The following is a 27,604-nucleotide window of genomic DNA, read 5'->3' on the forward strand; positions in this document are numbered from 1 at the left end:
TTTGATTCTTCTGCTTTCTGGGTCTCAGTGGCTGCTGACCACAGGCAAAGTAAACCAGGGCCACAGCAGGGCTGGAGAACATCGCAGTGATGAGGAGGGCAGTGGCACTTGCTGAACTTCAAAAGAAAAGCTGGAGGCAGTCCTGGCAGAAGTGGGTAAATTTCAGTTAATTCCTATTTAGAAAGAAAATGCAGAAACACCCTAGTATTTATGTCAAATCAGGGTGCCGAATCCCTCAAAGAGAGATCTGCACACTCTGCTCTCACAGAAACTGTGAGCAAGCTCTGTTTCACACCAACTTGTCTTTACAAGAGGCTGTGATGAAGCAAGCTTTCATATAAAGCCTGCCTGCACGTGGCATAGCCTCACTCCTCCCCATCGCCTCCACCTCTGCCCACAGGGCAGAACAAGCTCCCCTCTCCTCCCCAAACCACACAACCGCAATTTTGAACTGTAGTTGCAAAATGCTGGCTGACAGGATTCCTGGGCTTGGTAAATCTGCCAGGTCCACTGACCTACAGGTTAGCCCTCTTCTGCTCCAAGGAGACTGTCCCTGTGAAGCAGGTAAATTCGAAGTGTGTGCTTTTTAGGTAACATGAGTAAAAGCCTAGCAGGAGCTGATAGACTCCTCACCTCTAGTACACAGCTTTCAGCCTCTCGACACTCCCAGCAGAAGCAATTAATTTCTGGGACAAACAGAGAGCTATCCCTCTCCACAGATGTTTCCTCTTAGTTCTACTGGACTCGAGTCAATGAAAACGTGGCAGTATCTGCACAGCAACACATGGAACTTTCCATCAGCCCAGACGGGAACGGGAGCATTCTCAGCTGAAGTCTCTACTAAAAATCTGCAATAGAAGGGAGGGGTTAAAGGGAACTAAGAAAACAGAAATGGGCAGCATAGCCCTTAGCATGCCTGAGAACCACAGTCTCAAAGATTTCTTGGCAGATATTGTATCAACTGGAAGAGCTGTAGGACCTTTTACCCCTGTCAGAGCTTTGTTTATCCATCTGGGACATGAGCTGGTAGCAGCAAACCTCCAGGGGCAGCTGAGACCAACTAGCAGCTGTATTATACTTTTGGCTGGGCTCGCTCATTATTTATATCTCAGGGTTTGAAGCAGACCCAGTCTGAACTGGGGTCACACTCCACCCCACTGCTTTTCCATGCCAATTGATGGGAAGCACTGAGTACAGAAGGAATAGGACCCCTTGAGAGCCCCAATGCATTCGGTGTCTGCCTACCCAGCTACAGAAGACCAGGGGGAGGACATGCACACTTAGGGGAGGTGCTGCAGATGCTTTCACCATGTTAATTTACAGTGTTGCTCTGAGGAAGTGCTTGGCACCAAATATTTTGTGATAAAGGTAGCCATTTTTATATACACAGTTGTTCCACAGGTTCCCTTGGGCTGGCATCAAACACAGAAGCTGAGGTACCAAGAATTTTCTTTCTAGGTATCTTGAGCACATAGGTATCCTGAATCTCAGATGGCTAAATATTTGCTCTCCTTAGTAAGAAGTTGGGAGGGAATGCACATATATTCACCTCCACAGAGGGGTCAGTTAACACGCTTGAAACACAGTAATGTTTCTCCCACTACCACCTCCAGCTCTCAGAAAATTAAATTTAAAAGTAAGAGGATGTGGAGAGGGGACATCTTAAATGATGTAACTTGCAAAATGCTTGGAGATCCTTCAGCTGAAAGGCTATGAAGAAATACACTATTAATACCATGTTACAAAATTCATCCTGAGCATCACTCAGGGCAGCCTTTTGGTATCCAGCCACAAATCTGTAATAAAACAGGCAACGGCTGTTCAGAGAATGGCTGAGGTTCAGGACTTGCAGTCTCATTTAGATTAACCATTTTCTGAAACATTAAACAACACATGACCAAACAAAAACTGCCTGTGATAAGTCTCAGGTACTTTAAATGTTTTTTCTCCCTTCAGTTTTCTTTCATATTTTTACAAGTAGCTTTGCATGGCAAGGAATGATCACAGTTACTGTAAAGCTGAACTTGGCTTAGTGTTTGCCTCACACAGAATAATTCTATTGAAGTGATTAAAGACTATGTATACTGATTGTCACTTCTTGGCTCTATTACTATGTAGCACCATCATAACCTACCTAACCTACTACTTAAGGTACTGAAAAAATACACACTCTTTGAAATACAATCTTGGGCAAATTTTGTGGGACAGTTTCTTTTTTTTTAACCTGCCTGTTTGTTATAGTAGTGGCTACACATATCTGTACAATACACAGTAGTATTGCAGTTATCTTGAGCGATTATGTGAGTGAGCTCTAGGAAAAGGGCTGAAGAGATTTGGGGACCTTAAGCACTCCATATATTTTAATGTGATCATGATTATTAGTAATATGTTCTGTCCTGTATTTACAGCTCTCTTTCAGCAAAAGCTTTCCCCTTTTCCCCACCAAACATGTTACAGTCAAGAGAACATTCTTAATCTGATATAATAAAATTTAAACAGGAAATTCAGAAAACGTTGCTCCTGGATTATTGTAGTAACTTCTGCCATAATGTTTGTTCAAAATGATCCTTCTAATACATGCAGTTGAAATACCAACTTCTTAAAAATCAACTTCTTCCTTTGATTTCTTCCGTCTGTTGTCTCTTCCTGTCCTGCCAAATAAACAGCTCTTACTCTTTGCTGGGGCAACCAATTGATGTAGGGAGGGAATCCACTGCTTTCAACACCTGGTGATACAACTTGTTAGCATGCCTTACCTGCCACCTTCTGACTTTCCCTATGAAGGATCATTACTGACAGACACTATGCTTTTCCAGCTGAATTGTCTAACTCTTAAAAATTAACTCATTTTCCCTTCTACCTTAGCCATGCCCCTTCTCCTTAGCCACTGTGAAAAGCTGTGGCTACACTGCTATTGCACCTGTTGGCAAAAGGGATAGGTAGAGCTCTAGTGAGCAAAGAAATCTTGGTTTAAAATACAAATTGGAAATGTGGAAACATGTTTTATTTATAGTAAAATCTAACCACATTTTAGTCGAAGAATAGTTAGGTAATTTGAAGGAAGACTTCCACCTTGTGCTACTCCCATTAGTGCTGCACAGCCTCAAGTACACTCCAGAACACAGCATCTGGTCTACAGAAGTGGAAGGTGTGCTAACAGAATTAAGTGGAACCTACACCAGTCACTCTTGAAAATAGATTCAAGCATTTCCCAGGCAATGTCACCAATTGCTGCTGGTGCACTTCCCAGGTGTGAACAGTGACCTGTATGGAAAGCATCTCTAATTTTCTCATCTGCACTTAACTGTAGCTTTCTTTATGCTTAGGAGAATTTTAAAAGCCTCTTAGCCAGAATGAGAACTGTACTGGAAAAAAAAATAACCCTCTCTTTATACACAAACACACAAGATTGCACAATTAATTAAAAACAGTTTTGAACATTTAATAAAATCTCATCCTAGAAATCCAACTTTTGGCCGTGACGTCCCCAAACTCTCTTCTTCATCCAAAATCTTCTGAAGGGCTGTGTGCAGTGACTTGCCTACTCTTTGTCCTGTCTGCAATGCAAAGAAAGCAAAACAAATCTGAGACATATGCTTATTAACAGGAGACAAGTCTTACGGAACACTTCCTTTTGACAAATATTTTCCCTTTGATGATTCATATGCACCAGCTGGTATCACCAAAATACGCTTTTAATTAAGAAAAATAATGGTGGTGGAAGTTTCATTTTAATTTGATTAAGTTTTGGAAAAATGCACACATAAATGTAGTGTTCTCATTCATCGGAGAAGCATTCCACGATCATTAATACCAGATCTGTGCACGGCTAGATCATCCAGGAATACAAATTAAACTCACATCAGGCACAAGCACACACTCAAATTAGTCAGCACACACAGCATAAAGCAATATTCTAGCTGCCAGAGGACAAGAGACACCTGACCAGCAAAGCAGCCTACTAATAAAAAATTCAGTGAACTCTTCTGAAGGTGCTCAGAATCAGCAGAGTGAATTTAGACTAGCTCAACATTGTGTCCTATGGCCAGAGAAGCCCAAAATGCACACTGGCTGCATCACCAAATCAGTCTGTGGGCAGATCTTTCATATGATGTGCAATTCTGTACTGTCCAAGGCCCTTAAAGGGGTTAACACAATGTCTTCTTTACAAAAGGAAACTCCAGCAGTGGAAAGCCACCAGGATTAGCTCTGACACCAGCCTCTACTCTTCCCCCCTACACAACTGTACTGTGGAAGCTACAGGGCAAGGAAACATTGGGCAATGCTGAAATAAAGATCTTAAGGCAACAGTGCCCATTAAAGTTTTCCCAGGGTTTCTCTAAATGATCTGAAATATAGACTCCATATGGAGATGAAGAGAGCCCACCTATCTGTAAAGAGCCAAAGGCAGATTATATTAAACTGAGCTTATTTGCTCCTGATCTATGCAATGAAGCCTAGGCCTGCCATACAGCTGACACAAAGCTCTCTTTCACCTGTTGGTGACAATTACTGGAACCATGGGAGCACAAACCTTAAAATGAGGTTCGTTTCTAATTGAAGATCCAGGTGAGAGAACATGGCCCATGGTACCAAAGGAAATTTGGGAAGAGCTTTGATGCAGCAGGGTAGCTGTCAATCCTAGATACTATGAGTCATGCTAAATAAAGGGGGGCACAGACAAGAACCGTCCCAACAGCTCTGCACTGGGACAAAGGTCACTGCAGCAGTCTGGAGTCCCAAGGAGTGATACACTTTCTGCATTCTACTCCTCAAATATAGGACAACGTCACTCGCACCAGGTCAAAGTGAACGGGAACTGTGCAGAACTTTGGTACTGACACAAGACTATTGCTTTCTTAATGCTGCTCGCCTCTCTAACGGATCAGATCATAAACTTAGGAAAGAAAAGCCTAATGCTGGCAGCTTCCCAAAACTTTCCCATGAAACTCCCTTACTAAGAGATATGCCCTAGAACGTCTGTTTTCTACAAGGCAGGGAAAGCTGACACTGACCTGCAGCCAAATCATGGAATGGAGGTGTCAAACATGGGTTATGCATCTTTTCCAGTGGATATTCCCAGGACTTTTTGTTTTTCTTGGTATCCTAATGAGGCTGTTGAGTTTAGGGCAGGGCCAAACAAATAAACTCTGACTTTCCAGAAAACATACTGGGTTTTTTTTGATCAGCTTTATCTCTCACTCTTTCAAACTCTTCAACATTCAGGAGGGAAGACTTCTTCCAAAGCAAGTGAAAGATGGCACAAGTGATCAGCTTAAGCTTGTAACTTCCTGCACCAACAAGTAGGGACAAGTTCACTAATGTTCTTTGCAGAATAGGATGGTTTGAAGATTTCCCACAGTTACCTTCCATATGCATCTCTGACCAGTGTTCAGAAGTGCATTACAGAACTCCAGGCACAGCCTTTGGGGGTAGGGTATAAAATGGAACTGCAGAAGTTCATTTCCTATTTAGGGCTCAACGTAGAGTGAAATTGGTGATCAAAACAGAGGCTCCATCAAAGCCTGGTGCAGGGAATTTGCACTAAGGCCAGCTTCTTCATGAACCTGTATCTGACTTAAGCACCAACCTCTCTAGCAGCCCTAGACCCAAAACTTCAAGTTTTCTATGACGTTTAGTTAGCATCAGACACAAAATCCATCAAGGAAGACACATCAGATGCCCACAGGAAGTTAGGTTTCTTTAGGATGCCAAGTTAGAGATAACACCTCTCTATCCAGATAAGGGAGAAAGTGACATCTCTGAACACAAATGAAATCCCCACTGATACCACCAAAATTAGCACTCTATATTGACACAGTCAAGTGCCATATATACTCAAGCATGTAATTCCCACTTGAAACCAACTGTTGTCAAACTTGGCTCCAACTTCCGCATTCCTCACTACAGCCGGGCTGAAATTAGTCCTGTATCTCTTGGAAACAGAGTCAGCTTGAAGTATCTAATTTTCATTCTGACTTCCAAGCTCAAAACCCATTTCTGTCTCACGCTCAAGGCCAAACTCAGGCATGAGAATTTACACTGCAGAACATTTAAGAAGAGCCTGAAGAAACATTTAAAATGGAATTCTTACATGGATGTGGACAATATCCAGATACTAGTATTTTTATGAAGTAAGGACAGATCAGAAACCCAATAAAGAACCAAAGAAAAACAACAGTAAAAAGAGAAGAGTAAGCTTATAATAAAACAAATGAGTTGTGTTAGAAGAGAACACTGTGCACTAGCAATTCAAAAACACCTTCTCTACGTTTATAGGGACTTTACCATATTAGGAGTTTTGCTATTTCAGTTTTTAAGAGAAACTATAAAAGAGGGAACATGTTCTTTAAAAATACCCTCAAAGTTTATCAGCTTAAGCTTTACTGCCTTACAGCTGTGAAGTACCTGCCTGAAACATTTGTGAGTATCATGCATTTCAGGCATCTAGAAGTTTTAGATAACATCCATTCACATTAGAATTTGTTTCAAAGAAACTGTGACCTTTACAAAGTCCCTTGTGCACCTAATCAAAGCTCCAAGATTTCTGCTATAAAAGTCCTTACTGCAGCTTTCCATATACCCAAGTTCCAATTCATCCAGTATCATCCAAGACAGTCAACTGCTCAAAACTCCTTACCTCCATCATTTCAAAAATACTCTCAGGATCCAGGCTACCTTTCCCCACTTTCTTCATAGAAGTGAGGGCACCTTTACTGGTCACGGAAATAAGCAGGCTTGCCAAAGAACAGGCTTCTTCCTGAAGGGTAGCATCCACCACATGCCTATATCCAATCTGTAAGTTAGTGACAAAATGATGTATCAGTTGGCAGTTTTCTAAGGGCTTCCATTAAGAAGTTAACCTGTGAGTGGCAGCTTTGTTAGTTACCTCAGTCTCCCATCCTAATATCATGTGGCCTTTTTAAGTGGTCTGAGACTGACTTGATAACTTGATAGCACAGTATTTAAACAGCCTCTGACCCCAAATTGTGTACCTTACACAACAGAGGCGAGATAAACATGTCACTATTTCATACTGTTTTCCTCTCTACCATCCTTTCCTCTATATGAAACTCCCTATTCCTCTTTCCCCCCTCAACTCCAAGCATGGACTTTGCTACCCTCTAGGTGAAAATTACACATCCCGAGACTCAGGTGAGCCCTCACTTCAGCAAAGGCCTCTGCTATTTATGCAACTTGCTTAAAAGAAATGCCACATAAACTTTCAGGTAACTAAGCAAATCACTAACACTTGCAATGGAACTTGCAGCATCCATAAAATCAACTGTGTTGGCTGTGTGCCATATATGGAAAACCTGTTTGAAAGGGAAGGCACAGTACTGCACCCCTGAAAATGGAGTTCTGTCCCCAGCAACAAATACTCATCATGTAATTCCAGGCAGATGACACAACTTTTGCACCTCACAACAATGGCCACTTGTTCTAACACACTGAAGTATCTGCTGCTACAGATGTTAAGCAAGGAGTAGATAAAAAACAGTAAACAATTCCTCTGAATGCAAGAAGATGCATTTTAAGAGCACATCAAGTAGAAACCTACAAGTCAGAGATGCAAAAAAACCCCTTATTCAGTAGAAGTTCTTCTTAATTAGGAGGCAAAAGACAAACAAATATCTACATAGTGGACACTGACCATTTCTGTAACACAATTTTTATCTCTAGGGAAATAATAACTGGCAGGTGAAACTAATAGAAACTGAACTTTCTAGGTAGAGGGTGAGAAATTTGTCATGCTTACTTTGCTTAGCGTGACAATACAGGGCACTTCCTCTACATTAAGTCGAATACAATCATAAGGGTCATCAGACAGCTCAATCTCTTTGGTGCCTTCTTCATCCTCCAGAACACGCACTTTGGGTATTCTGTGGAAACAAAATGTGCAAAATCATTGCCAGAACAGATAACAAATAAAGCTGCTATACAGTCACAACTCCATGAAGTGCTTTTTCTTCTAAATGAGGCAAAATGTTTAGAAAAAAAGTCCAGAACGTGATCAAAGTACTAACAACTCACTCCCCAAGACTAGGAAAAAAACATTGTAAGTTCGAAGACATTTAGGATGAGATCATCATATTTACATCATTCAAACCGTTAGAATTTGAGTTGTTTTTTACACTATTATATGGGGAGAGATTCTTTTGGAATTTGCACAAATCAGTTCTGAACAATTCTTTGTACTTCTGCTGGATGTATAGGAGAGAAATTACCAAGACTGAATCCTTTCGTACAGTGGCTCTCAACTTTGCAAACAACAGTAAAGTTGACAGAATTAGAGTAATTACATTGCTTGGCAAAGTTGTGACATCAGTAGCAAATACAAGTAGTAAAGTCCTTCAGGAAAGAGCAACACTAATTAAGGGAGACTTGGGGTAAAGAGAAAGATGACATCAGTAAAATCCTTTCTCTTTAGCAAGATGGGAAGATTGGCAGGATATTCTCATTCTTTAAGAAGCCAGAAGACTCTACTGTTCTAAGCACAGATATACAAGGGATATATAATATATAAGGACAGGGTAGGAATAAAAACCCAGGCAGAAATCCAAGAAATGCTTTCTTCTCAGTACCGAATGATGAACCCTCTCACAAATGAACTAAGACAGGCTCCTTATCAGTGGTAAATGTATTGTATTTGTGATAGACATTTAATGGGAATTTCATGGGATGACTTAAGCCACTTTTCTTAGCATAATGAATAAAATAATTTAAAACAATTTAGTAGAAGATGGTACCTCAAGCTGCCAAGAACATCAGCATCTTATATACCCTCATTTATCCAGGTGCCTGTTAGGATGGAGTACTGACTGAGAGACTTTGCATTACGGGCCAGTAAAACCCCCACACAGCTCCCATATTACTTTTTTTTTCTTTTCCACACATTTGCACTTGAAAACAAAATATTTCAAGACGTCCCCTGACAGCTAACTTCAGTAACCACAATCTGGTTTTATATTAGTACTTTTACAGTAGCACTGTGTTTATAACTAGACTCTGGAGGTTATATTCTTTTATGCCCTCTGTAAGAAACCTCTCCTTTTGAAGGAGGAGGAGATAGGGACTGATTTAATGAACATTTCCCCCACCAATACAAAGTGACTTTTTATTGTTCCCTGGAAGAGTATGTTAGTTATTTGTGGCTAAAAGTCCTAGTGGCAAGTACTTCACAGCAGCTAACCCTGCTCCAGTGACAACAAATTCCCTACAAGCACAGTGGCCTGGACCAAGCCAAAACTAAGACTTTGAGTAAGCAGAACAATTGTGAAGTGTACTTTTTCCTGAAACAAAATTCCAAATGCTTTCCAACGCATTAGAAATGCCTCAAAGCCTATTTTCAAGTTTAAAATATTCCATTAAAAATTGATGGAATAAAGTCACAAGGTGACTGATCCTCAAGCTACGCAGGACAATGGACAACACTGGAAAACAGCCTAGTCAAGAAGTTTATGTGCCAAAGCAGTGTTAAAAAACAAAGAAAGATTTCAGGAAAATCTGTGAGATTAAGCAATTTTTAATTCCATTCTAAAATAGCAATGAAACCAGAGCAGTGTTTGGTCTGCAAGAAAAAGTTGCCAGAATTAATACCTGAAAAAATGCCTGCAAGGAGCTTTTTTGGCCAAGCACGGATGAAAGAGGTGTAAATTAGAACTATTGCAAAGGCAAAAAGATCAGACACAAGAATCATAGTTGCATAAAAAAGGGGGTATATGGACACAAAAACTAGGAAAAGTGAACGCAGCACAAAGTATTTCCAGAACACTGGAGATTTCCTCTCCCAGCTTGTGAATATTTGTCTTAAGAATTAGCTGTACATGTTTATTTTGCAACTTTCATTTTTCTATTTTGATTCCTGTAACTAATCAGGGCAGAAATCTGTACAGCAAGACTCAGTCAAGTAACAAACAACGCTCTTTCCTATGTGCTGCAGACCCAGATTTCACAACTGCAAAACCAGTTCCACCCTTGCAAGCAGGCATCAGTTCTGCCTCTACCATGCTGTTCAGCAAAGCTGTTGTGTTATAAACTCTGTAGTTTTTGTAACTTGCCTAGTTTCTGCAGCCTCTGTGGCAAGGAGACACATTTTACAGAACCAAGTTTAATGTCCTGACACAGTAGCTAATATTGCATATTTTGCAATATCTACTTCCATCATGAATAAATCCATCCTTAAACACCTTGGAGACAGGGGTAAGAAGTAAGTTTGATGCTTGCTATCTTTTGCACATGATCTTGATATAGTTTTTAGAACATGATGAACTATACAAACTTGCAAGGAGTAAATGTTCCCCCTAAAACAGTCATATTGTCATTGTTCCATGCCTGAAGGGGATATAATGAGTCACGTCAGGCATTCAAAGGATTTAAATCCTGCCAGTCTTGCGTAAAATTCCTTAAATCATGATTTTGGATTTACTTAGCTCTAAAGAAAAATGTGTCCATAGCTATTATACAAATGCTTAGAGCAAGATTTTAAAGATGAAGCTGAAGTTTTCAAATGCCTATCTGAATATCTAAAATTTTGTAGCATCCAAGAAAAACAGCAGCTTGAGCTCTCTGCTCTTTGTTTCAAGGCTGCAGTCAAGGCTGGCAAAGATCTGGAAACACTTCTAACAAAAACCTGGTTGTAAACAAAGTATGAAAAGCAAGTAAGACTTAAAGAGGGACACATGTCAAGCAAAGTTCAGAACACTTAATCTGAAGCAATTTTCAAACTGACATCTTGTCTTGTTTGGACAATAAGATTTTATGGAGAATGGGAAGCTACTCTTAAACAGCCTCGTGTCAATCCAAAAAAAACTCAGTAGCTACCAAGAGAAAGTGAGAGGAATAGTGAAGGAGGACAACAGGTTTTCACTTTGAATTTCACCTCTTGACTTTCTGATCTTTTATGAGATTAGATGTATGGCTCAACTCAGTAAGACAAGGTTTTCACAGGTAAAAAATCAACAGGCTCTCCATTATGTCATACTGTACCACATTTTGATACAATACCCAACTTTAACAAGACTCTGGATGTTTTCCATAGATTACAGATTATATAAAGGACACAAGTTGTCAGAAAAATCAAAATAAAGGAGAATCATTAGAATAATTACACCCTCCATGTTGCCCATGTTCCCAAAGCAACATTTTCTTCTACTTGCTTATTTAATTCATTACTTTTTATATGATTGTCTCTGTTTATTCTGGTTAAAATAAGAAAAAAGACCCAGTTATCTTATAAATAAAGTATGTGCCTTGGATCTGCAAAACAACTTACATGGTAGTAACTGTTTTAACTATACAACTTTTGCATCCAGGCAGAAACACAGCACTTCTTCCCTTTAGAGTACTGCCAACTCCTTTGTGAGCCATTATATTTGTGACAGTATTTCTTGATGTTATAAAAACAATCTAGTGTTAAAAGTTACTGTTGAGAATTTGATTAACATGAGAAATTTCTCAGGAATATACAAATTCTAGTCTCAGATGGATTCTTCCCTCATCCCCTTTTAAAGTGTTTATAACCTGATATACTGCCTGTCTTCAAAAGCGTATTTTCCTCTTCTTTTTGCACATACTTTTCCAGATCTAGTGCATTGATTTCCTGATAAATAAGCCAGAACTACACTAGTGGCTTTAGCAGATCTCTAATTTAATGCTGAAGAACAATTTGAAATCCACTTTAAAAACACTTATGCTTGTAAGAGTCTAACTTTTGCACCTCTTCCCGCTATTGTTGCCACCTAAGTTTTTTGGCAAAGCCATTCACTAGCTTTTTTTCTCAAGGGTGCTACAAAACTCTGTACTCCCTTCCACCTACAGATGAAGAAGATAAAAACAATAGAAAAAATACGAGCAAAACATACCAATTAAAACCACACAGAGAATTTCCATCATTCATTCTACTAGATTTTGTTTTTCCATTCTTTGAATTGAAATGCACGGGTCAAAGTTCTTTTAAAGACACATCGTTTCCCCCTCCCCACAATTTCTCACTACCATAATTTTCTTCTTAGTTTTAAAAAGAACTCTAGACTAAAAATTAATGAGAATGAAATCAGAAGAGAAACATCAAGGCTAGTTATAAATCACTAGTCACATTGACAGAGGGTTTCTTAATCAAGAGCATCACATATCAGTAAGTACTTCTTCAAACCCACAAGGCATCAACACAAAGTCCTCCAACTACCTGCAACAAAATCTCATGGTCAAACAATTTTTTCTGGATCAGGCTACAGAACAGAAGTTACATTGTGAACCTGACTGTGCATACAATCACTATGCAATATGACACTTGATTATTAGAAACTGAACTAAATATTAGTTCATATGACTTGCATGAAAATGGACTGCCTTGTATCTGAATGCAAGCTGCTTTGGGTATTTCTTATTTAAATAACTAAGCATTAAAAATGCTTTGCTCACAGAGAGTACTTCTCTTCCATTTCCCATGCCACTTTCACTCACATGAAATGAGATTTGTGCTTTACCTTGTGTTAAAGAGAGCTGCCTTCACTGCGATAGAGATTGCATCAAAGATGTTCCCACCACATTCCAATAACTGAGGAGGAAAAGAAGAATCTCTTTAAAAGAAAATTGGACTAGTGCCTTTAAATGAAGTCTTTATTTTATTTAAACCTACTTGAAAAGGAAGAAAATTAATAACCAGAACAGGTTTTTAAAAAACAAAGTTGTCTTTAAAGCCCATCCATGAAAAGAAACAGATAGGAAATTAAGATTTTGGCTAACTGTATTATACATGCAAAATAGAAGAGTTAATATACTCCGTAATAAAATTAATGATAAAATTTAATAATAGAACCTGAAATGAAATCACCTCTGTTCTTAATCTTCTTGTGCTAAGGCTCTGAACTAGACTATGACCAGAATTCTCTTTATAAACCCATCACATTCATTCTTTAATATTAAATCAAACCAGTCAATTTTTTATACTTTATTTCAAAGAGCAGCCTTTTTAAAATATCAACTGGACAAAACCAACTGGGAGAATTTTTTTTAAAGAAGTAATGCAAATTGTCACTGAGAACACAGTATGAAAAGGTAGTTACAGAAGTTATAGTTATGAAGGTACACTATGATTTATTCTTCTTAAGGAAAAGAGTCATCATCAGGTTTGTCTTGTAGCTGAAAATGATCCAAGGAAATCCTGATGTCAAAGTCTAATTCAAACATCAGTGTTATCAAACAAGTGAAGAGTGTCGAGGGAGTCTAGCTTAGTTTCTTCCCATGAAGATCAGGAGAACAACAGTCAAAGAGAACAGCAGCACTGCATACTAGGCAAAAAGGCAGGGCTCCCAAAACCACAATACCTTCTATAGGCTGCCAGACAACTCCACAGCTTATTGTTAGTTCTCTGACAAGCTCCGCTCTCAGCTGTTAGTACTATTCTGTGAGAGCACACACACACAAAGGCACACACACAGAGTAAGCATTTGAAACTACTTCGGCAAGAACATATGGTTGCTTCTCCATGACATCAATCTCTGCTGTATGATGAGAGCAAAACAAGTTTTGCAACATTGATTGTTCTTCAAAATCTATTTAAAAATGAGATAAACTCCTGCACTGGGACTAAATCATAAATCAGGTATTCTGTAAAGACAGTTTCTTTATGAAGACAGACTGAACAGTGTAAAAAGAATGACAAAAAGTTGGAATAGAAAGCTAAATACAAAGGTGATTAGATTATTTCTTCGCAAACAGCTGCTGGATACAGAGAGGTTAACCTGCCACTTTCAGTCATTATTGGATTTTACTGGATAACACAATAAGCCCCACAATATCTTTGTTATTAAAACACAATAATGGGATATGTCTGCACTGTTGCTAGGCTTGTGCTCAGGCTGCTATTCTAAAACCTTATCTGTACTACAGTGGTGCCTACAGGCTAGGAACACAACCTGTAATAAGCATGATGCCAGAATTCCTCCACACAGAACTGAACACTTTTCTCAGCTGAAGTACCTTGTACTGAGATCTCCCCTGCTGTTTATTTATTTATTTATTTATAGAAATAAGAAAGTCTGCACAACTGCGAGTTATGGGAAGCAAAGGATTCTTTAGAAAGGACTGCTTTTAATTAACTGATGTACAAATAAAAAAGTTATTGGCAAAAATAGATAAAACGTTGTAGACCTTGCCTTATTCAAAGAAGCTTTTCTTCCAAAAGGACAGATTCCTAACTTCTTTTTTTATCAAACTTGGGAGGAATAGAAAACATGAAGAAATCCTGAGAGGTGCTCAGTAGTGAACTGCTAGAATTTCAACAGAACCTACTGCACCCCTTCCCCCCAACACACCATCTACTGAGAAGGGAATGAAAAGAGATTGCACACTTTGATTTTCCTTGCTCAGCATGGCAGACTGCTGGGCCAAATTATGTGGAGAAGGTTATACATATATCAAAACACACTCAAAAATGCCAAAATCTTATTTCTGACATCAGTGGCTTAGAAAGAGAAATAAATCAAGGGAAACAGAGAGTGAGAACAAGCTTACAGTTTTGTGATACTGTTCTCCACATTCACGAGCTACTATTTGGAAGTGGAATGCCTTACATTATTAAGAAAGAATGCATCTATTTTGAAAGGTCAAGGTACATATTCTTGACCTTTGTCACATATCTCAATTTGGCCATATTTCTGCTTCTTTGTGGTGTGTATGATTGAAATTATTTTCTTTCCAGTCTGACTGTACACAATTATAGTAAGTCTCAAGTACACTGACCACTAGAAAATATTTGAGAGATGTTTTTAATCGATAATCTGCATGACTTTGCAAAACACACCATTTTCTCTTTTGAGGTTGCATATGTCAAATATGCTTCAGTCCAAGTGCACATGGCTAAATTGCATAGCGTGAAACTTCCAGGTTCATAAAATTTTTTGGGGGTTTTTATCTTTCAGAACAAGACACTTCCAAACAAGTACCTTCCCATCTGACCACAAAGTACCAGTATTTTCAGGCTTACAACAGACTTCAGGTTTATTTTCCCTCTAGCTTTGCGCAACACAAACACCAACGTAAACAATTTCCAGGAACTCTGAAGGAAAATACCACCCAAAACACTCTCTATGAGCATTGTTATTATAGTTAGAATCTGTCTCCCTCAAACACTGAATAATATGACTTGCACCTTATACTAGCCCAAGTATTATACTCCCACCATGTACTATTAAAGTAAGATTCTACAGGAACGATTCAGCAGGAGCAGCTTCAGCAAAATCTGTAGGTATCAAGAATCAACATCAAGTATACACTAACACATGTGATACACATCTTCCATTTAGAAAAGAAAATATTACAATGACCTCAAAAGTGTGAAAATACAGACACCTGAGGTGGAAAAAGAATGGGGGTGAGGCAGGCAACAGAATAAGAGACTAATGTTAACGGTGTCTTCTTCTAAATGTACCATCAGCTCTTCAATGGCTCACACAAAAAATCCCTGCAGAATATAACATTAAAAAGACTCATCAAGTTCAGTCGTAATTATGAACCTACAACAGACTGTTTACTGGCATTGTAAAAAAGCTAAATATAAAATTCCTCACATAACACAGGTCCTGATGTTCATAATTCTGATACAGTCAGTAGCATGAAAATACCAAGGCTGTTTTTCTCTGTAGTTGTGGACAACCAAAAAATCTGTCCAGGAAGAATCAAACAATAACCAATTATATCTCATGCAGAAGCTATACAGAACCAATTCTGCACTAGTCACCTTTATGCAAGTCTTTGTTTATGCTGTGTTTATGCAATGTTAAGCAGTACATTGCTTAAATAAGCACAGCATTTAATATTCTGTACCTCTGCTTGTAATTACCCAGTAACTAAAGTCCCCAGTGTGATTTCTCAGAACTAACACTTCATTCTCTATTAAACTATGCCAAGCTCCAATAAGCTGGCGACTTGGGCTGTTAAAGCCCTCAGCAGTGGCACACACTCAGTCACTCTGTACACAGACTAACGCAGTATGTACCATATCTGCTATAATTAGGTTAATGGTACTGCTTTTTAAACACCTAATGAACTAATTTTCACATTTATTTAGGTCTTAGTCTAAATGTTCCTGTTTAACAAAATCCTGTATTTAATTTTCCTGGCCATACAGCTTAACGTTTTGCAAATCATTTATAATACATACTAATGGATTCCTGTGAGTAAGGTCCCTCAACACATTTTCACTTCCAAATTTGACAAAGAGAAACTCAATTTTGGACCAATAAGAATTGGGAATAATGCTCAGGAGAGTCTGACTTGCAGACTTCTGTTAAAATTCCTGTGGCTGAGTGGTTTAAAAATGGCATAGTTTGGAAATCAAGCTGCTACATGCATGAGATTTGTATGCATAAAATTCAGTTTCCATTTTTTAATGGGAACAAATATTCAGTTTATCTTCTACATTCAATACATGTATACAACTTCCATCAAAAAGTGCCTAGGTCAAATGTAGCTTTTGCCAGAAAAGTTTCTGTTTTACTGAATTAGTACTGATAATAGTGCACAGAAGCAGTCAGAGTAGACAGTTACCTTAGGGCTAACATACGTAATACTAATTTACATTCAACAGAATAATACATTTGCTGTTGCAACTAGCCTGGGAGAAAAGTTTAGCCTTCTTTAGTGGCAACCTCCTTGCTAGTATAAGATCACTGATTTTCATCTGAGACAGATTTGGAGCATTCAGTGTTTTATTAGCTCTGCAGTGGAGCATCAGCAACAAGAAGAGTAGGAAGAGAGCAAGCTGCAAAGAGTGATTAACTATTACAGGCAGATTACCAAGAAAATGGCCATTCGTTTTGTGAAACATTATATCACATTATGAGAAGCTTTTTTTAATAAGAAAATACACAAGGTTATGCTAAGTCAGTCTCCGCCTCAAATCTTGAATCTTAGTTTTCATTTCCTTACTTACCAATACATCGACATAGAGAACCCAGCAGTGCTCTCTGGGATTAATACAGAGGGATTTCAAGTCTACGCTGTTCTCGCAGTTGAATACTCTGTAGAGTGTATTTGCTATATCTGTGCCAAGTTCTTCTCCTCCCCGGCCTTCCAATTCAGGAGTAGCGTTTGAAGAACTAGATAAAGAAAGAAAAAATACTTTCATTCCTGTGGCAGCCAATACCCAAAGAACATTTCTTAAATATAGAGCATTAAAAATATCTAAGGATTTATTTGTACAAGAATAAGCATCCTATTTGAAAAGAAAGTATTTCCATTTTGCATAAGAGAATGTCCTGATGCAGATAATATACCAACATTTTGTTACAAATACTGATACCAACTAAATTCCACCACTATCTTCAGTTCCCAAGTTGCAATGCTAAAGTTGGTGAATTCTTTCAGGGATTATTTCTTCAGCACTGTCATCTTCTATCACCTCAACCCTTTAGAAAAACAAAAAAGTGAGAGAAATCTGTGCTAAGTTCAGAACAGCTAACAAGACAGTCTGGTGAGAGTTGAATGTTAAATTATTAAGAGGATGGCTAAGAAGAAGATGCGATTATATGACAAGTAGAATACACATTTCTTTTAAAGTAACATGACTGCCTGACTTTAATTGGTAATTTCTTTACTGAAGGGTACTGCACGCTATCAAGCCCCTTACAGAAAGCAGCTCATTATTCTCAGCAACTGCAGCTTATGAAGAGCTGCAACTAAAGAACGTATTTTCCAGAGGAGGTCTGACAAAAGTCTTTGTCTTCACTTCCCTGATTCCAACATAACTAACTTTACTTATGAGTAGTCATACAGGAAAGTCCTTGGGTACTGATGCCTTGTACACAGCTAAGAACAAATTTCTAACAATAAAAGAAAACAGGCCTACAAAAAAAACCACCAAAACCCCCCACACCAACCCAAACCAACCCATCAAAAAAACCCCAAACAACAAACCTCAAACCAAACAAAAAATGCCTCTCCTCCAAAGCACAATAAAATAGAGCAGAATTGTCCAGAGATGCATATACTGCAAAGTAGTGAACAAAGATTCTGAACCCAACCTCTGGTTTATAGAGAGAAGAGTATTCTCAAGCAGTGGATCCGTAGCAGCATTAAAAATGTTGTTTTAAAATAAATCAGTCACACCTCTCCCAAATTAATTTCTCATTGCAGAATATAGGAAAGAAAGTGGCTCCATAGAAGTAGTTTCGGTATGTTCCAAATCTGTAATAGTAAAGCCTTGTATTTTCCTGGCTGGGTACTTCCCAGGGCCAATTTCTCCTGCATGTTCTGTGTTTATATGATGATGCAAAACTTCAGCTCTTCTAACAGGCACACCAGGAGTACAAAAATACAGCAGAAAACTAAGTCTTGGAATATAATCCCTTCACCTTAAAAAAAAACAACTAAAGAGTCACATTATCAAGGCATGACTTAAATCATCAAGTGAACTGTATCAACAGTACTGCAGAACCTATAAGCTTATATATAATTACCTACTATTACTCTTACCTACAAGAATTACCTAATTCTCACAACTTGTTTTGCAGTTTATGAAAACTCAGAATACCAGGAAGAGCTACTGGATTTTATAGAAGTTATCTGCTGCCATTATAAATAGATAGCACTATACATGCTTAAAAAACAAGGAAAAGCGTTACTGCCAATGAAGCACTGACCTAGGCTTCCAAACTACATTTGCCACGCAAATAAGCAGTGCAAATATGACACACAATATTATTCATGGTCGCATTAATATTAGACACCAATTTTATACAATAAGATCATATCTGAGTATAACTCAGTGCTGAGTCAGGTCTTCAGGTTGTATTAAACAAGCCCTTATCCATGGAAGTAGTTTTTATGCAAGTTAACTAGATCATTCTGTTTAAACCTTTCTGTTTGAAGCATAGTTATGCAAGCATTATGATCCCTATGATAAGCTGAAAAGAATTATACAAACTTCAATCTATGCCTCATTATTATTTCTAAATACAAACTTTTATCAAATGTTGTATTTTTTGATTGTAAGTGGACACTTTCTTTGACGGTGAGTAGCAAGAACACAACACTCAATTGGAATATCATGTTTCACTGCATCTTAATTCCATTATTATTTTAACACTTCGGTTCCTTGCAATCAAAGCAAAATAAAGAACTAAGGTTAGCAGGGTACTATTATAATAACTATATGGTAGATACTGCCACCTAATGCCTACAGATTATTACAGCAATATACTGGGCAAAAATTGAAAAGGGGTTGTCTAACACACTAGAAAGAGAAAACGCAAAAAAACTTGGTTTATGGAGCACAGAAAAAAACTAGCAGCGGCACAGAATTTCTACTCCCAAACAAAATGTAAATTTCAAGACTATCAAGATCATTTTAGTGTTACATTGCCTAACAATCAAGATTCCTCCTAAAGCACAATGATGCTTCTGCCACAGATTTCTGCTCAATTTCAAAACTCTTGCTGTTAGCAGAAAAACCTTTCTCTCACAGTAGTTAAGCACTTTACACCTGTTGCTCAGGCCATTAATATACTGTAATCTACAGGTGGACACACTTGAACAAATATATTACTAATTCCACAAACAGAATCAAATGCATTCAAGGAATTCAGATGTCTGCTTTTCTTTTTGTTGTTATTTCTTACAGTTTGGAAACAGTAACTCAGAACAGCCCCAAAACTCAAACGTGAGAAAAGCAGACAGCAGTCTTTAACATCAGTGGCCAGGATGAATGTCCTCTCCAGTGATGATGGGCAGTAAGGATATCACAGAGGACAGGGACTTGATCTGTGGTAATTAATTTCCAGGCTCACAAATCAGTGCCCAAAATATCATCCCTTCCAGAGACGCGCATTAAAGTCTATCTCAAAATATGACCAAATGTGCTTCTCAGATTTTAGGTAAAGGACTCGGAGCAGAAAAAAGAGAAACAGAATTCTGGGGCAGAGAAATATATAACTAATCCAGCAAGTGATTATTTTAATCAGGAAAGGAAACCATGAAAGTTTCGGGAAATAAGCAATTTAAGATAGTAATCACTGCACTCTGAGTTTTTATTATTAGTTTCAACAACATAAAAGCCAAGTAGAACACAGAAGAACTTCACTGGGAGATGCAGGGTATCGGACTATGTGCAGTTACTACCACCCAGTGGCAGCCTACAAAAGCATCAGAGTACTGACAGCAGCTCATTTCCCTTTACAGAGAACAAGCTGCCTCCACTTCACATTTTGTCTTGGATCTTTCTGGAGGCTAGAGGACACTTTTCCCTGTGCACAAGCATGTGAGAAGCTAATACACTTCTCTAAAGTTTAGGCTTTTGGTCTATGTTGTCACAGAAATTAACAATTCCCTATTTCTAGAACTGACAAAATCCATCTTGCACAATATTGCTGCACATCTCCCATCTTATGAAGCAGAGATTAACAGTTAGAAAATACAACCTAACGTTAATCTAATGAACTGAAGTGTTTCTAACATTTATTTACATATGCAAGACGTGTCACAGAATTGCCACATGTGCACAGCCCACTTGTTTAAGTACGGAAACATTCCTGCTGCCATTGGACTTTCTTCATATAGAAACCATCAGAAAAAAACCTCCATGTACTGTTTAGGATATTTCAAGCATGCGTTTCATAAAGCAGTCAGGCTCAGATCCCCTGTAATAGCAGGACCACATCCAAGATCATCTTCCCACCTTGTATTTTTTGAATAGTAATTGTAGGCAAACTACTAATTCGTAGGTGAGTCCTTTCCTCTACAATGCACAAGGTGTCCACAGTTAACTAGTACATCGTGAGGTACAGAGGCAGTCTTAGATAAGGCTGCATAATGTGGCACACAAATGTTAAGGCAGATACAGCCAGTTAGGTTAGCAAGATTACCAGATATACATTTACTTAGTAGCTCTCATACCTTAGCTTTACCAATGGTATATCGGTTTAATGTCAGAGTAGCAACATTTTTGGCTTATAATAAAAATAAAAAGAAATGTCACATGCAAAACAGCTAACTTGACAGTGCCAAGACTCTAATGAGAGGTTCCCAAAACACATTACTTCATAAAGGAGAGTTTTAGGAAGTCTGCACAACATGGATACCGTAGTTGCAGACCACAGACAGTCTAGAATAACATTGAGATGTCACTATGCTATCTCAGAGCAACCCGAAAGTAAGAGTTCTCAGTTTTCTTCTAGCTTCCTTCATAATTCGAGCAGTATGAAGACTGTAAGGATAAACAATAGTGCACTTGTAGGAAAAAGCAAGGAATATGATTAAAACAAATACCATTTTAGTTAATGAAGCACAGATTCTCTGATAAATGCATAACTAAATTTTCTAATTAGCTTTTGCATCTGAAGTTCACACTGGAGATTTTCCTTTTTTTAAACAAACGAATTTGAACAAAACACACTTCAACTTTTTCCACTGCTTTATCAGACAAAGTAAGCAAACCTTTAAGTACAGTTAAAGAACAGTCAATTCTTTTCTTCTGGAATACTTACTTTTTTTGAAAGAGATTTTCTCTGTCATTGTAAAAACAACAGCTGACATTGTAGTCATGAAGTCATGTTAAATGCATGTGTCATTGGACCATTACTCTTTCCCAGTTGCAGTGATGTTATGCAGTTTGGGATTGCTTTCATTCTTTAAATCCTATTGATTTGCTTATTTTGGGTCTGCAAAATCAGCATAAAGTTTCTGAACATTCACTGCTATAGGAACAGTAAAGTAACTTTTTTCTCTTACTCAGACTCTTACCGGAGGTTAGTGGAATGAAGGTATAAACTTCTGAAGAATGGCAAGATCTGATTAGTCATTTATTCCAAATATTAGATCTATTTCATTCTTTTCTGACATACTAACCAGTCAACAAAGAATTCCAGATATCCTTCGTCGGGTTTCTCTAACTTTGGTGTCCCCATTTCAGCTTTTATGCCTACCAAGACATCAGTGTCTCCCTGTTAAAACAAAAACACATCACACAACTGAAATTATAGTTACAGAACTACTTGTTTATTTTAAATGTCTATAGTAAGCTGACATTTCTACCTTTCAGTTATCTGATTGTTCTATCAGAGTGAACTTAAAATAACATTAAATTTTTTAAAGAAGAAAAGGCTTTAGAAGGACAATATTAAGCTGAAGAAGATTCTTCAAATAATTACCATACATATTAGCTTTCTCTAGGTTAAAAAGACACTCTTAATATCCAAGACTACTTCTCTCATTTTGGTTCTGGAAACATCTCTTACTGCAGAACCACTATAATACTGCACATGCCAAAAGTAATTTCACTTCACTCTGAAGTAGTAGAATTATTTTTTCCCAGGGATTAGGCACAATAGTGATTGCAGTTCTCGAGATTAAATGTTAGATCAACTCAAACTAAAGGTTGTCCAGGTACTTCATGGTAAATCCAGTCCTGTTTAATTTTTTTTCATCATCGTGATAACAGTTAAGCCAGCCAAAAAGCATTATATATGCTGTAATTATTTCCTTAACCATAGTTTCAGTTACTGCTATGCACACACACAAGTAACCTCAGCTTATCTTAAAACCAGTCATATAAACTAGAAACTTCATTAGCGAGGCACGCGGTCCCTAAGAAATTTACCTACCAGCTTTACTCTTGCAGATCCGCTTGTGTTTGATACAACATCTGTTTCTACTTCTGCACATCGGTAGTCTTCACAGCCACGACCATCCACACGAAGATCCTCCTAAGTATGACATCAATATATTGTGCTTAAGGGAATCAGTAGTGAAAACTTAAAAAAAAATAATCTCTATCTATCTATCTATCTATCTATCTATATATATCTGCGACTTGAAACTTTCCTTCTCCTATACCAAACACAGCAGTAAAAACAACATGAAAGCATCAGCTCATGGTTTCATCACAGGTTTTTACTTAAGACTACATCAGGCCTTTCCTGGGATGCGCAAGTTCTGTACTTTTATAGCAGTAATTAGGACCAGGCAGGAAAAAATAACCCACTGGCCTCCCATATGTTTTCATCTGTATTTCAAAAACGGGTATTGTGCATCCTCTGATACTATACACTCGCCTCCACAGAAATAGGTTGTTTTTCAGCAAAATTCGGTAAAAATACAGTCTTTGTACCACCGGCGTTTCTCCCCCCACATCCTTCACTCTTTCTTCCTCCTTGGTCCACTCACGTTCCTTTGCAACGCGGCAGGTTAAAACTCTATGAAACGGCAAAAACTTGAGAAAGAGCCAGGGAAGAGGTGGAAAGAGCAAAGAAAGAGAGGTAAAGGGGGACAGAAGTGAAAGAAAACAAATCCACGTTCTGCTCTCAGCCAGCTTCCCGTTCTGATGCTCAGCGTGCTCGGACGATTACTACCGCAGAGATTCGCGTCCAGACACCACGATGGAGGGCTCCCTGCCTCCCTCCTCCCCAGCCTACCCTGTAACTCGCCCCCTGCCGCTCCGGTACCTGCACGCCGTGCACGATGTAGAGCTTCTCCGCCTCGCTCAGCACCACGGACGCCATTCCTGCCGCCGCCTGCGGACCGCAGCTGCGCAGTGCCCTCCTGCCTCCCTGCTTCCCTTCCTTCCTTCCGCCCGTCCGCGCCGGGAAAGCTGCCGGCTGTCCACGGCTGCTGCCCAGCCGGCACCGGCAGTGGCAGCGGCACCTCACATTGGGTTGGAAGGGACCTCTGGAGATCACCCAGTCCAACCCCCGTGCCAAGGCAGGGTCACCTGGAGCGGGTGACACGGGAACGCGTCCAGGTGGGTTTGGAATGTCTCCGCGACCTCCCTGGTCAGCCTGTTCCAGTGCTCTGCCACTCTCAATGGAAAGAAGTTCTTCCTCACGTTGATGTGAAACTTGTGTTTTAGTTTATGGCCATTGCTCCTCCTCCCCTCCAAGAAAGCCAACCCTCATGTTAAAGCAAACAGGCAGCGCCTACCCGCTGCCCTCTGCCAAAAGCTCCCGAAGGAAGCTGTGGAAATGCCCAAGTGCTCGGGAAGGTATAGCGTACTGATAAATCTCGCATTTCCTCATTTTCCTTGTAGAGTTTTCACCTCGGAAGGGTCCGAGCAAGGTGTGGTGTGCAGGGAAGGTTGGTGCAGGAGCAGGGAAGAAACCAGGTGCTTTCGGTTAGGAGAGTGCTGTTGGTCCTGTGCCAGATATCCCTGGGAAAGTGGTGTGGGAAATGTAATTAAAAACTCACATTATATATTAAAACAGTAATGAAGGGTTGGGGTTTTTTGGACAGCCTTAATTGAAAGCTTCATAACAGTCATTAGTGTAAGTTTTACACCTTTTTGCACAGCTCCTGTGTATAATTCTGAGAGTATTTAACAGGTTGCTATGTGACTTCGTGCTCATGTTTGCTTGGATGAGAATGACCCATGGCTCCCAAGTACTACACATCACACTGCCACAGTCTATCCAGCTCTCCACAACTCCCTGTTCAATCAAGTGTACAGAGCATTCCTGGCTGTGCCTACTTGAGCAGGTGGAATGATGCAGTAGAAACAAACCTCAAGAGCAAGGGATGTTTTGGAGATTTTAGCTTGGGTTAGCTCTGATCAGGTCCCATTGGCAGGCTGCATATCTGTTAACAGTCAGAGCAGAGCAGATGCATTTCTAGGGCGCTTCCCATGGCTTACATGCATCCAAAAGGAGTCGAGTTTCTGCACACTAGGGTTGTTGCATGGGGATTGCTTACTGTTTCTCAGTGAGGAGAGACAGTGGTGGAGCTTGGCAGAGCTGGGAGCTGAGGCTTGGGTAGCTTGTCCTCCCTGCTCACCCTGGGGATGTGAGCAGGGCCAGACCCCCTTCCTGGGCCAGGGGAGTGCCAGACAAAGGCAGTGCCCATGCGTGAAAGGGATCTGATTTGTATGTTCTCTCTAAATAGCATCTGCCAGTGCTGCTGTCCAGCACAGATGGACCCTGTGATTGACCCATAGTGTGATACTTGTGGCCTCACATTCCTCAGTGTGAAACAAACAAGAAGTAAGATGTTAGAAATTCCCTTGTAAATGTGAATTCCTGATCTGAAACACACTGTTAATGCAGACACACACAATGATTTCCACTGAGAGCACAGGGAGATGACATTCTGACTCCTAGTTCTGCCTATCTCATGGCTTAGCCCACAGCCGCTCACAGTCCCAATTGCAAGGAAAAAATTACTTGTTAGTTTTTTTCTCCCTCTACCATCCCAGCCTGGACTCTAACTAATGTTAGTCAAATTCTTGCATAATCCAGAGACTCAGCTAGCAAATCTTGTTCACACGCAGACAGCATTTTTCCAAAGGCTGGAAGAGCCCAGGTTTGGCTCGTTTTTTAGGGAGGGCAGAAGGCATCCTCTTGCTCTAAAGAGCATTTATTTCTGAGAGCATTCAAATTCCAATGCAAGGCTGTACTGAAGGCTACCAGACAAAAAAGAATGCCACCAGTTTCTTGGTTTTGTTTTGTTGTTTTGTTTATTTTTTTTTTAACAAAGGCAAAGCAATGTCTTTTCCTCTAGCCTCATTATAGTAAATGAATGACACGAGTTGGCAAAAATAAAAGCCAGCCTGAGGGAACCCCCTGGAAGATTCACACTATGTGATTAATGCCTGGTGAGGCCACAAATACTGAAAGCAGCCACTGAACGTGGAGAGTGTCAAGCAAACTCAACCCCTGCTCGCGCTCCAAACATGACACCTGCAGCAGCATGCTCTGTCACAGAATCATAGAATGGGTAAGGTTGGAAGGGACCACTGTGCATCATCTGGTTCAACCTTCCTGCTTAAGCAAGGAACACATGGCACAGGATGGTTCTTGAATATCTCCAGTGAGGGAGATCAACAACCTCTCTGACAACCTGTTCCAGTGCACAATCACTCCCAAGTAAAGAAGTTTTTCCTCATACTCCGGAGGAACTTCCTGTACATCAGTTTCTGCCCATTGCCTCTCATCCTATTGCTTGGTACTACCAAGAAGAGCCTGGCTCCATCTTCTTGGCATCCTTCCTTTAGGTATTTACACAAATTAATGAGGTCCCCTCTCAGTTGTCTCAGCCAGCAGTGTGCCCAGGTGGCCAAGAAGGCCAATGGCATCCTGGCCTGTATCAGGAACAGTGTGGCCGACAGGTCCAGGGAAGTGATTCTGCCCCTGTACTCAGCCCTAGTGGAGCCACACGTCAAGTACTGTGTCCAGTTCTGGAAGGACATTGAGGTGCTGGAGCAGGTCCAGAGAAGAGCAACGATGCTGGTGAAGGGACTCAAGCACAAGTCCTATGAGGAGAGGCTGAGGGAGCTGGGGTTGTTCAGCCTGGAGAAGAGGAGGCTCAGGGGAGCCTCATCACTCTCTACAACTCCCTGAAAGGAGGTTGTAGCCAGGTGGGGGTTGGTCTCTTCTCCCAGGCGGCTGTCAGTAAGACAAGAGGGCATGGTCTTAAGCTGTGCCAGGGGAGGTTTAGGTTACATATTAGGGAGAAATTCTTTACAGAGAGGGTAATCAGGCACTGGAATGGGCTGCCCAGGGAAGTGGTGGATTCTCAGTCCCTGGAGGTTTTTAAGATGAGACTGGATGTGGCACTTAGTGCCATGGTCTAGTAACCATGGTGGTAGTGGATCAAGGGTTGGACTTAATGATCTCAGAGGTCCTTTCCAACCCAGCTGATTCTATGATTCTGTGATTCTTCTCGAGGCCAAACAGGCTCAATTCCCTCAGCCTTTCCTCAGAGAGATGGTCCAGTCCCCCAGTCATCCTCACTGCCTTCCACTGCACTCGCTCCTTCTTGGGTGCTGAAGGATTTTGGATACCTGCAAGCCGAAACCACCCTGAACCTGACTGGGGGCTCAGCGGTGCGCAGTGAGGCAGAACCATCTGCTCCCATGTAAAAACAAAAAAGTGTTAGGGCTTTTTCCCTCACAAAACCCTCACGCCCGAGAGGCGCCCATGGCACAAGCGCGCCCCAGCGGCGCCCGGTGCCGGTGCCCGCCCGTGGGTCGGCGAGGACAGGGCAGGGCAGGGTGTGCTCTGCCTCCCGCCGCCGCCGTTCACTTCCTGGTTCCTCCCCGCGGCCGCTCCACCTCCTTCCTCGCCGAGCCCGCGTAAGGGGCGGCGGAAGGGGGGGTGCCGTTCCGTGCCGTGCCGCTGCCGGCGCGGGGGCGGCGGCGGGGCGCGCCGGACCCGCGGCGGCGGCGGCGGCCAGTGGGGTAGGTGGGTGCGACTGACAACGCGGGGCGGGGGGGGCGCCGGGCAGGTGGGTGCGCCGGCGGAGTGGGGCGGGAGTGGGAGGCGGGAGCGGGAGGCGGGAGCGAGAGCCGGGGACGGGAGCGGGCCGCCGGAGCTGAGCGGCGCGGCCATCCCGCCGCCGTCTGCGCCGCGCCACCAGCTGCCCCCTGGCCCTGCCGCTGTCCCCGCTGTCCGCGCAGCCCCCCGGCCGTGCGGGAACCGCAGGATGGCCCCGCCGCCCGGGGGCCGAGCGGTGCCCGCATCCCTCCGCGGGGCCCCCGGCAAGGGCTGGCGGCGGGTCGTGTCCAGCGGCGGCGTCTCCAGGAGCTTCTGGCATCGGTCGGGAAACGGGAGGTGGGCTCCCGCTCTCCCCTCGCCGCCGTCCAGCACCGGGCTTTAAATACTGCGAGGCTAAACACGTT

The 27,604-nt window shown here is 40.8% G+C and overlaps 2 protein-coding genes across 7 annotated transcripts in view; one reads left to right on the forward strand and one right to left on the reverse strand.

Annotated features, from left to right (window-relative positions):
• Positions 1 to 3,006: 3,006 nt before the first annotated feature.
• Positions 3,007 to 23,553, reverse strand: EXOSC7 (exosome component 7). The gene is made up of 8 exons (XM_051789209.1): positions 23,442 to 23,553; positions 22,602 to 22,703; positions 21,847 to 21,941; positions 16,937 to 17,102; positions 12,489 to 12,559; positions 7,760 to 7,883; positions 6,641 to 6,796; positions 3,007 to 3,557 (listed from the first exon to the last, which is right to left on the reverse strand). Exons 1-8 carry the CDS (start codon positions 23,496 to 23,498, stop codon positions 3,453 to 3,455), a joined length of 876 nt encoding a protein of 291 aa, XP_051645169.1. The 5' UTR covers positions 23,499 to 23,553; the 3' UTR covers positions 3,007 to 3,452.
• Positions 23,554 to 23,590: 37 nt separating this feature from the next.
• Positions 23,591 to 27,604, forward strand: part of ZDHHC3 (zinc finger DHHC-type palmitoyltransferase 3) — a 37,271-nt gene continuing 33,257 nt past the window's right edge. For 4 of the 6 annotated variants that reach the window (XM_051789202.1, XM_051789207.1, XM_051789206.1 and 1 more), the window contains exon 1: positions 27,030 to 27,167. The gene's annotated coding sequence lies outside the window, so the exon portion shown is untranslated. Of the gene's footprint in view, positions 23,738 to 27,022; positions 27,168 to 27,604 lie in introns of those variants that run through there. The other 2 variants (XM_051789204.1, XM_051789203.1) reach the window with 2 other exon arrangements.

The sequence above is a fragment of the Manacus candei genome, unplaced genomic scaffold (assembly GCF_025592945.1).
Source record: "Manacus candei isolate 608988 ecotype Guabito, Panama unplaced genomic scaffold, ASM2559294v1 h1tg000026l, whole genome shotgun sequence".
NCBI classification, from domain to species: Eukaryota; Metazoa; Chordata; class Aves; order Passeriformes; family Pipridae; genus Manacus; species Manacus candei.